Below are 10,943 nucleotides of genomic sequence, written 5' to 3' on the forward strand. Positions count from 1 at the left end.
TAGTTCTTTCAGCGCTTATGATGCGCTGAAAGGTTGTCCGTTGCTCGGCGCTTCAACACAACTGTTTAATGTCTAAATTCGGCTTGAGGAGCTTACTTGACACTTTCTGATCACCAGAGAAGCCATCGCGACGATTTACTGTGCGTGGAGTCCGGCTACAGTCACTGTAAGGAAGCGTGGATGTTGATTGTTGGAATGGTTAACTTGAAAAGTGCCTCTAGCTTACGTTTATTTAGCTCGTTTAGCAGCTAGCCTCTTAGCTGTGTGCCTGCTAGCAAGCATGATCGCTCGTTAAATGTGTTTGCTGCAGAGGGTTTGTACCTTTTTGATGGCCTTTCTAAAACCATTCAATAATTGACCAGATAATGTGAGACCCTTGACTGTCCAGTATGTGTGACCACCAGACAGGGGCTAACAACTACGTTACCCCGGAACTGTGGAGCTAAAGTTGCTAACTTGCCGCGAGTGACAATCAAGTGTCGCTACATGAGCTAGCGATATAACATTATATCGATGCTAGCTGTTAAGATGTATTGGTCAGTTTATCAAAGCCAAGGGTTGTTTTACGTGTATTTTGAAACAAATGAACATGTATTACTATCTTTGTCGCCTTACCCAACATCAGCAAGATGTGCATTTTGCAACAGGCCCGCCTGTCTAATGTTACTTTGCCATGTTTTAGATGGCAGGCAGGGTTTGTTTTGGAAATGGTGGGTAACGGTAACTTGCTAATTTATCTGTCCATCCAGGATCGGGCACGTCCAAATTAATTGTAATGATACAAGCTTTATAAAGATCAGCCTTTACTTCAGTGAACCGTTAGTAAGCAGTTTGTTGGGGTTAAATACGTCACTAATGTACAGTCGTTAGCTTGCTAGGTAGCTAGCCAGTTATCTAAGCTAGTGCGTTGGAAGTTGATGTATATAGATGGACTAACGTTGTAAGGATGTGTCATGTGAAAACCTTAACTTAGCTATATCATGTACACGTTGTTGGTAAACTGTAGGCCTAAACAGTAGTACAATGTATTCGAATTCAAAATGACTGATTTGCATTTTACTTGAGTATCTCAAATGTTCTGCTACTTAATCATTCTACCACATCTCAGAAGTAAATAGTATACTGCAGTTGTCTGACGGCTTAATGTTGATTGTTTTTCTGATAAAATGAAGGATGACGTTTTTCTTTTGGATAGATAAAGTCCTCTTATTTCTAAGACTCAATTACCATTCGGAAAAACCGTCTTGGATCAACTTAAAAATGCATCATCACAAAGCTGGAAACAGAAATGTGTTTTGTCTGAGCTCATGAGGCTTTTTAGAGATACTTCACATGGTTCTCACAGGGAACATTACATACATGAGTTAAAACATCTAAAGCAGTCAAATGCATCATACACATGAATGTGGCAGTTATGATGCATAAAGGAAACACTGATAGTAGCAACAAATACATGCTTTTACTTAAAGGGGACCTATTATGCAAAATCCACTTTTCCATGTCTCTTCTACATCAACATGTGTCCCCTCTTCTTCATGTCTCTTCTACATCAACATGTGTCCCCTCTTCTTCATGTCTCTTCTACATCAACATGTGTCCCCTCTTCTTCATGTCTCTTCTACATCAACATGTGTCCCCTCTTCTTCATGTCTCTTCTACATCAACATGTGTCCCCTCTTCTTCATGTCTCTTCTACATCAACATGTGTCCCCTCTTCTTCATGTCTCTTCTACATCAACATGTGTCCCCTCTTCTTCATGTCTCTTCTACATCAACATGTGTCCCCTCTTCTTCATGTCTCTTCTACATCAACATGTGTCCCCTCTTCTTCATGTCTCTTCTACATCAACATGTGTCCCCTCTTCTTCATGTCTCTTCTTCATGTCTCTTCTACATCAACATGTGTCCCCTCTTCTTCATGTCTCTTCTACATCAACATGTGTCCCCTCTTCTCCATGTCTCTTCTACATCAACATGTGTCCCCTCTTCTTCATGTCTCTTCTACATCAATATGTGTCCCCTCTTCTTCATGTCTCTTCTACATCAACATGTGTCCCCTCTTCTTCATGTCTCTTCTACATCAACATGTGTCCCCTCTTCTTCATGTCTCTTCTACATCAACATGTGTCCCCTCTTCTCCATGTCTCTTCTACATCAACATGTGTCCCCTCTGCGGAAAGAGATTCTGAAAGTTTCAGGAACAAATATTTGCTCACTTTTTGTCCTGATCCATTTCTATAAAAACCTGTCTGAAAACGAGCTGATCAGATTTTGGCCACTTTATGATGTCATAAAGTTTTTTGGCTTGTGTAACCCCCCCTTATCACCTGAATCTCCTCCTAGAGCACCATTGTGTTCTTTTTAACCAAATGTCTCTCAGAGGGGCGTGGGGAGGGGCTCCTTATTTTCATCTAAAGTCAAAGACAGAGAATCAGCACTTTGGAAACAGGGCTGAAACAGAGGGGATTATGGGATGCTACAATGCATGATCCGGTTGGTATTTGGAGCCAAACACTTCAGAAACATGTTTTGTATATATATCTGAGACCTATAAAGTAATGAAAAACAGTATAATAGGGGACCTTTAAATAATGTATTAAATGCTTTACATTTACACACGATCGAAGGTTGTCTCGGGTGTTTGTCAGTATGGGCATCCAGCAGATCTGATTCAGCGTGGAGGTGGCTGTAAAATGCACCATTTGAGATAAATATTCTTCCCAGTACTTTGTTTTGATAAAATCAGGAGTTGGAAAGTGTTTTGTTCCCATGTATGTAGCGCCCTTCTAGTCAATCTGATGTGTTGTTGTGCCATCATTGCACACAGAAAGATCTAGGCCCGAGAAAGGAGATGATGTTGTCACGCTATGAAGTTGGGGCATCTTTGTTAATGAATCAGAATTGTGTTGCAAAGGGTTATTTTCTCTGTCCCTCTAGTTTCCATGGATTCTTGACTCATCACCACTCGTTTTGTATTTCTCCTGTGTTTTTCAGACGAGCGCTGATGTAGCAGGGTTGCAACAGTTGTGGTGCTCTCCCTCTACCTCCGATCCTCCCCGGTGCCTCACTGCATGACCTCAGACATCCGATAGATCTACGAGAGGACACAACCCCTTCCTCACCCAGGACCCTACCCCCTGGACTCCTGACTGCGACACTCGGTAGCCATCTCCTCTTTCAACTAATCTCCAGAAGAAGGAGCAGCGCATATTTTTCCACATAGCAGTTGAACACCTCCACTTTGGTCAGTGGAGGTGTTGAAGACCTCTGCCCCCACGCCCCCTCGTTAACCCTCTTGGCTTTTTAAAAATATACATTCTCCCGGTTGGTTTGAGCCCGGTTCTGCCGGCCGTGTGACTTTTCAAAACTGGGGCGCGATTCATGGGATGCAACCATGTCGGATCTCAGTGAGCGCAGGCCGGTCAACACGGACTACGCTGTCTCCCTGCTGGAGCAGCTCAAGTTCTTTTACGAACAGAAATTACTGACTGATGTTGTGCTGCTGGTGGAGGACTCAGAGTTCCCGTGTCACAAGATGGTCCTGGCAACATGTAGCTCCTATTTCAGGTGAGTGCTGCAAGTGTGGAATAACTTGTGTGTTTGGGACTTCTGTTTGGAATGACTATTTTAGTGGTGATGCTTTGTGTGGGGGGGCTCTTCTGAATTAGACTCCTACAGTTTCAATGAATCATGCAACACAGTGTTTAAAGAAAGCAATTATTCCCTTCAGTGTCATTTCGACGATATGTTGTCATTATGAAGCGAGGTTGTTATGTCTGCAAGTGCTCACCTCCTACGGTTACAATGAATAATGCACAGCGTCGTAGAGCAAGTGTTATACACTCTTTACACGCAGGAGGGAAAACAAGGGGATGGTGTTTCCTTAAAAGCCGGGCTCCTTCTGCGCCAGTTATTCCGTGTCGGATGTATTTCTCACAGAACAAATGAAGCAATCGCTAACCTATAGTCGTACAGAAGCATCCCTCAAGGCCCTGAGGAGGCCTCATTTGAACGCACAACATTGCATAATGAAGTGTGTGCACTGCAGTGAATATGACAGAGCAGCAGCCTCGGCTCTGGGAAGAGTCCATCTGTACTTGACAGGGGCTTCATTTGAACACGCCGTCTTACTCTGCGTCCAACCCCTCCCTCTCTCACTGCACACACGCTCACACATGCATTCCAAGAAAAGGTCCTGACAACTTGATGCCTCTCTCACACCCAGCTCTTACACGATCCCCTGTTTCCCACACTCTCGTGATCTGGTGCGAACATGCAAAGCATTTCCCCGGCAGGGTTCGGAGGTGTCGCAGGCTGCGCTTCCTCCAAACTACTACTCCTTCCTTTTCTCTCTCTGTCATGCTGCCTGCGCTTCCACCTCCCCTCGCACGCCTCCCCGCTTCAGGGAAAGAGGGGAGAGTCTGGGGAGTGCTGGTGTATGGAGGGGAAAGTCTGGTCACGTAGGTCTTGGGGAGAGATGTAGAGAAAGGGGAGGGGGGGGGGTGGGGTGCAGGGGTATGCCTGCAGGGTTGTGTAACACAGCCTGGAAGGTTTAGCCCCTGCTGTGAGCAAAGCACAGTCGCACCCCCTCCAAACTCCATACAGGAGGACAGAGCGGTTTTGCAGGCACATTATTGCAAGTGACAAAATGACAAATAATTCAGAACTTAAAGCTACACCTTTTTAAGTATCCTATACAAGAGTACAAATCACGAACACATGTTCTCTAAGGAGCTGGAAATAGTCAACATTTGGGCTTTAAATCCTTAGGATTAATTGATTACCTTACATGTCATTTTCTGACAATCTGACTCTGGCAAGTGCAGCACAGAAGCATCAGTGCACCAAAGACGTTGCCATAATAAATGCAAATGACCAGTTTAAGCCAATAACAGTTCTACAGATGCATAACATTTGAGTAATAGATGCAGTAAAAAGAGGTTTAGGCAGCTCTGATGAACGACTACGTGGAAGTGCAGGCAGCCCACATGGAACTCAAACAGAGAGGAGTCCAGCTGGAGACAAACTGCGCAGTAAGCCTACCAACCAGGGGGGGGGGGGGTCTGTCACTTGTTGTCACTAATGAGAGAAACTGGCTTGGTTGGGCATGCTAATCAGTGTACACCAGCTGTAAAGCATCAAAATCAGTTGTGACATCTTCAACTACGGCAGAATCCTACAATCCTGCCATTTTCTTAAGAACAAGAATCTGTTAAGTATAAGTTAAAATAAGTGTTATGATGTGCCAATTTGCAGTTTTCTTCCTAATTCAGTAACTCTGTGTACTGATGGATGTTCCTTGGTGTTCCTGCAGGGCGATGTTCATGAGCGGCCTCAGTGAGAGCAAACAGACCCACGTCCACCTGAGGAACGTGGACCCAGCCACCCTGCAGATCATCATCACCTACGCCTACACGGGCAACCTGGCCATCAACGACAGCACGGTGGAGCCGCTCTACGAGACCGCCTGCTTCCTACAGGTCCGTGTAAACCAGTGTGAGAACAAGTTTTTAGAGAGTACTTGTCCATGGACAAGTGAGTTTGAAAATTTACTTGTCCGAAGACATTTTTCACTTGTCCAGCATGGACAAAAATTGGGGCCACTGGAATCTTCTTCTTCGCCATCGTATTTGACATTTTTCCACGTTTTTTACGACACCGCTAACGTAAGTGAGCGGTAAGATTTTACTGCATCACACATAGGGTTGGGTATCGTTTGGATTTCAACAATTCCGGTTCTGCTTTTCGATTCCGGTTATTTTCGGTTCTGGATTCCGGTTCTTTGAGAGGGTAAAAATAAGTCAAACTGGGAGAAAAATATATTTATGAAAACATTAAGTCAAATCTGTATTCCTATTTACAAATCACTTCATACTGTTTAATTTCTTACAGTTATTGAATACAATTATATAAATTAATCTCTGCATTGTTTAGTTAGTTCTAAGTGGCCCAGTCTCCTCTGATGTTACACTGCAACCTGCCTGTGAGACAGAGTCCAACCACACATGTCCAACACATAGGACATAGCCTAATAATAATAATAATAATACATTATATGTATAGCCTATAGGCCTAGCGCTTTTCTACAACTCAAAGACGCTTGCACGCTTACACATGTCCTGCAATACACATGCTGCAGCTGCCCAGCTGCTCACTGTTTGTAAAAGTAAATAAATAGTATTTTCATTTCAATAATGTAGCTACTTTCTATACCCTGCTTCATAAACAATACTGACATCCCTGTGCTCCTCCGAGTCTGGGGGTCCGGGGATGTGAGGACAGCGCGAGGACACAGACAGGGAGGCTGCTTCACTTCATAAAGGAAATGGCGTCAATATTAACAACACAGGAGCTAAAACGCTTAATACCCTTCATTACGTGTTAGAGAAAGGACATAAGAACGTTTGACAAAGATGAGGCTGTTAAACGGGCAGCGGATCTGCTGTGTGCAGAGAGAGGGAGAGAGAGGGAGGGAGAGACGCTGAGCTGCACCATGCAGCGATCAGCTGATACGGAGCATAGAGAGAGAGAGCTGCGGTCTGCGGGGCTCGGCCTCGCCTCCTGTCCTCACAACTCTTATTAATCCCGGTACCGGACAATTGTAATGTGTTCCTACTCGGAACCGAGTTTTGCTTCCAAACCCAGCCACTGTGCTACACTTCCCGCCCCGCCCCCTGTACAGAAAGCGGCAAGATGCATTTCCTTAGGAATCGACAAACAGAACCGAAACTAACACTTCTAAACGAACAATGGCGGACACGTACAATTTGCGACTGAATTCTGCCTTTTGTAAACTGAATGTATCAATAATTTGTCAATAAAACAGGCCGAAAAACGTCACTTGTCCACCGGACAAGTCAATTGAAAGATCTACTTGTCCGATATTGTAAATAACACGTCCTGGACGGTGGGACGTGTACTTTTTCGCACACTGTAAACACTTGCTGTTTTTATTCAAACACTATGTAAATCTACCTAATTAGATTACCCAATCTTCCTATTTACATCTTTAAATTACTACGGTTGTGTCAGTCTCTACTCTTGTAGCCGTGTCCTTTGATTCTGAGTGAAATGTCTTGTCTGACTGTGGTCTCTTGTCCCCTGTTCAGGTGGAGGATGTCTTGCTGCAGTGCAGAGACTACCTGGTGAAGAAGATAAGCGCTGACAACTGCGTCCGCATGCTGAGCATCGGCGACCTCTTCAGCTGCAGCGAGCTCAAGCAGAGCGCTAAGCGTATGGTGGAGCACAAGTTCCCCATGGTGTACAGGCAGGAGGCGTTCCTTCAGCTCTCCCACGAGCTGTTGATCGACGTCCTGAGCAGCGACAACCTCAACGTGGAGAAGGAGGAGACGGTGCGCGAGGCGGCCATGCTGTGGTTGGAGTACAACATGGAGGCCCGCTCGCAGCACCTGTCCTCGGTGCTCAGTCAGATCCGCATCGACGCGCTGTCCGAGGTGACGCAGCGCGCCTGGTTCCAGGGTCTGCCACCGAACGACAAGTCCGTGGTGGTGCAGGGCCTCTACAAGTCCATGCCCAAGTTCTTCAAGCCTCGTCTAGGCATGACCAAGGAGGAGATGCTGATCTTCATGGAGGCCATGTCAGAAATGCTGGGTGACGGATATGTGATGGCCGGGGGTCTGCCTACCAGAGTAGTGTGTTACAGCCCGCAGGCGGAGAAAGTGTACAAGCTCAACAACCCCCCAGGAGACCTGCAGAAGGTGGGGACTCTCGTTACACCAGACAATGATGTGTTCATAGCCGGGGGGCAGATCCCTCTCAAAAACTCTATCACCAACCACGGCAAGAGTGGAAAGCTACAGGCGGTGTTCCGCTCTGTCGACAGCTTCTTCTGGTTCGACGCCCAGCAGAACGCCTGGGTTCCTAAAACCCCCATGCTGTGCGCCCGAATCAAGCCCTCCCTGGTCCACTGCGAGGGCTACATCTATGCAATCGGAGGAGATAACGTCGGAGGAGAGCTGAACAAGCGCACGGTGGAGCGCTACGACTGCGAGAAGGACGAGTGGAGCATGATGAGCCCCCTCCCATACGCCTGGAACTGGAGCACCTCTGTGGTGGCGCACGACTGCATCTACGTGATGACCCACGACCTGATGTACTGCTACTTCCCCCGCGCCGACACCTGGGTGGAGATGGCCATGCGCAAGACGAGCCGCTGCTTCGCCTCCGCCGCTGCTTTCGGGGACCTCATTTTCTACATCGGCGGCCTCCACGTGGTCAGCAACTCTGGCATCCGCTTGCCCACGAGCACCATCGACGGCTCCTCTGTCACCGTGGAGATCTACGACGTCAACAAGAACGAGTGGCGCCAGGCCGCCAACATCCCTGCTAAGCGATACTCTGACCCCTGCGTGCGGGCGGGGTGGTTGCTGCTCAACTCGCTGTGCATCTTCATGCGCGAGACCCACATGAACGAGAGGGCCAAGTACGCGATCTACCAGTACGACATAGAGCTGGACCGCTGGTACCTGCGGCAGCCCGTGTCCGAACGCGTGCTCTGGGACCTGGGCAAAGACTTCCGCTGTGCTGTGGGGAAGCTGTACCCCTCCTGCCTGGAGGAATCCCCCTGGAAACCCCCAACCTATCTCTTCTCCCCCGACGGAGCCGAGGAGTTTGAGGTGGACGGGGAGCTGGTGACCCTCCCTCACGTATAGCTCTTAACCTCCCCTCCCCTACCTCGCTGACTGAACCAGGAATCTGTAACGCTGAGGGATGAACATGAAGGGGGGGCGGATCACTTCTCTGATATGAAAGGGTTTGACGTTCTCTCTGTTGCGGAGGGATCTCCTCACGTGCAGCCCGGATTGAAAAGATGCCCCTCGGAAACACAAGTAATCTGAAAAAAAATCTTCTTATTTTGTCATTTGTGACATCTGTTAGATATTATTACAAGTCTGTCATACTGTTTCTACAATGTGATAATCTCAACTTATTTTGTGATGATAATGCACTTAACTGGTAAACCTTCTCGGAATGACAATGGCAACTGTACCAAAATCCCCTAGCCCCCCCCCTCCCCCCTATCCCTTCTGATCGTGGCTTCCCCCTCTCCTCTTTTTCTCTTCTCTCACCACTGATAAATGAAAACTCTATCTCTTAGAGTATAAGGCTCTTGGAAAAGTTATTAGTTTGCTCCTTTGTGGAAGCAGCAGCTGTCGTTACAATGGCTCCCCGACTAGATCCACTAACAACATGTTCCATAGAAACTTCTCAAAACAATTTAAAGCATGATATTGAGCTGGTAGTTTGTCAAATAAAATATGCAGCACAAGGACCATTGTATGAAAATGTTCTCAATCTCACATCTCATGGCCTTTAATCTCTATTCTCTTCCCTTAAAACTGAGGCTACAAGAAGGTCCAGAATATTTCCAGTATGTAGACATAGTGCTAAGATTTGTTTTGTAAAACTACTGATAAATGTTAAATATTCAACCTTTTTAAGCTACTTTTGTCGCATAATAACAATTAAAACATCTGTGTGGCAACTGAGCAAAGAGGATGCTTTAAGATACATGTCTGAAAGCTGGACCTTGATGTTTGGATACATTTAAGCAGAGCTGCTTCCAAACCGTATTTTCATTGAAGACCACAAGTATATAAAATAAATGAATTGTCTTGTAGTCTATAAGATGTCATTTTAAAAAGCTCAAATTGTCTACCCAACACAATTGTATTGCTGAAGTGTTTAAACTTCACCTTGATATCTGTATCCGAAGTGTTCTTCTGACTTGACGAGCGTTTATGTACATTTTCCATTTCGTACGCATTTGAACTATAATCCCGTCATCACTTGAATGCAGCACTAATGTAATGATAGTAATTTATATCTGCTTTGTAATTTTGATCTGCTCCAAAATATATGATAACATTGCTTCACCCTTCTAGCAAATTCCTTAAAAATTTGGCTAGTACTTTTTATTGAAATTCTGTTGACAAACAATAATGAAAAAACGCATTAGTTGCAGCTCTACTCAAATGATGAAATGATTGACAGTTGTCCTTTCAGCACTGGTTCAGACATGTTTGCTTGCTGTCGTCTCCATTTAAATCCATGTTTACTACAACTACCCTCCTCCACAAATGAGCAAAAATAAGTATTAGATTACCTTTTAACAAACGGGATCCGTGTTTTTCTTCTGAAGGCCCCCGCAGACGAGAGGAACAGGGGCTGTAGTTTTTGGGAGGAGGGGGAAACGAGTGAGGAGAGGATTTAAGAGTGGGTGACTGCAGGTCCGGTCACCCTCACCTCTCCTCTGTCCTCCTCCCCCACCTCTGTCTTCCACACAGCTCGCAGTTTACACCTCACTCCATCCATCGTCACATGATCATGAACATTTTTCTTTCCACAAGGGTCTCTACAAAACTCCACTCTGTAGGTTTCGGGCTCATGCATTTTTTTTTTCTTTTTCCCCAAGCTGCTGAAATATATATATAATAAAATATATATTTTTCATATGTTTAAAAGACAACTGTTTTAGTGTGGGGGGAAATAACCAGGTCTATTTTGTATTAGTGTCTTTTTTTAATTTAATATCAAACATTACTGTAGTGTGATTGTGGGTAGATGTCCATTTTCCGATCAGATTGAATTTTTTCTCAAGTGAAAATTGAGGAATCTTGCTGCTGATTGGTTGTGAGAAGAGAGGGCTGGCCCACGACTGTTGCTATGGAGTTCGTCCCGGCAACCACTATCAGTAGTGGAGAGGGCAGGTTATAGTTGGGGTTGGGGATGGGGAGCAGGGGTCTTCCTCCTACCTTTAAAAACATGAGCACAGGTGCTTCATGACAAACCTTACTAGCATGTTTGGCTGCATCATATTCCTTTGGCACTGTATTTTGAATGAACGTTAATTTATTAAAAAACATACCAAAAACGTTCCTGAAACTGACTCCCTGCTTCTTTTGTTTAGACTTGGTGTTTAT

At 45.5% G+C, this 10,943-nt stretch overlaps 1 protein-coding gene across 1 annotated transcript; it reads left to right on the plus strand.

The window, feature by feature from the left end:
* Nucleotides 1-8: 8 nt before the first annotated feature.
* On the plus strand, nt 9-10,905 carry kbtbd2 (kelch repeat and BTB (POZ) domain containing 2). Its single transcript, XM_034203239.1, has 4 exons — nt 9-166; nt 2,995-3,567; nt 5,315-5,480; nt 7,110-10,905. The coding sequence occupies exons 2-4, from the start codon at nt 3,395-3,397 to the stop codon at nt 8,670-8,672; spliced, it is 1,902 nt and encodes a 633-aa protein (XP_034059130.1). The 5' UTR covers nt 9-166; nt 2,995-3,394; the 3' UTR covers nt 8,673-10,905.
* The last annotated feature ends 38 nt before the right edge of the window (nt 10,906-10,943 follow it).

This window comes from Gymnodraco acuticeps, unplaced genomic scaffold (assembly GCF_902827175.1).
Source record: "Gymnodraco acuticeps unplaced genomic scaffold, fGymAcu1.1, whole genome shotgun sequence".
Taxonomy (NCBI): domain Eukaryota; kingdom Metazoa; phylum Chordata; class Actinopteri; order Perciformes; family Bathydraconidae; genus Gymnodraco; species Gymnodraco acuticeps.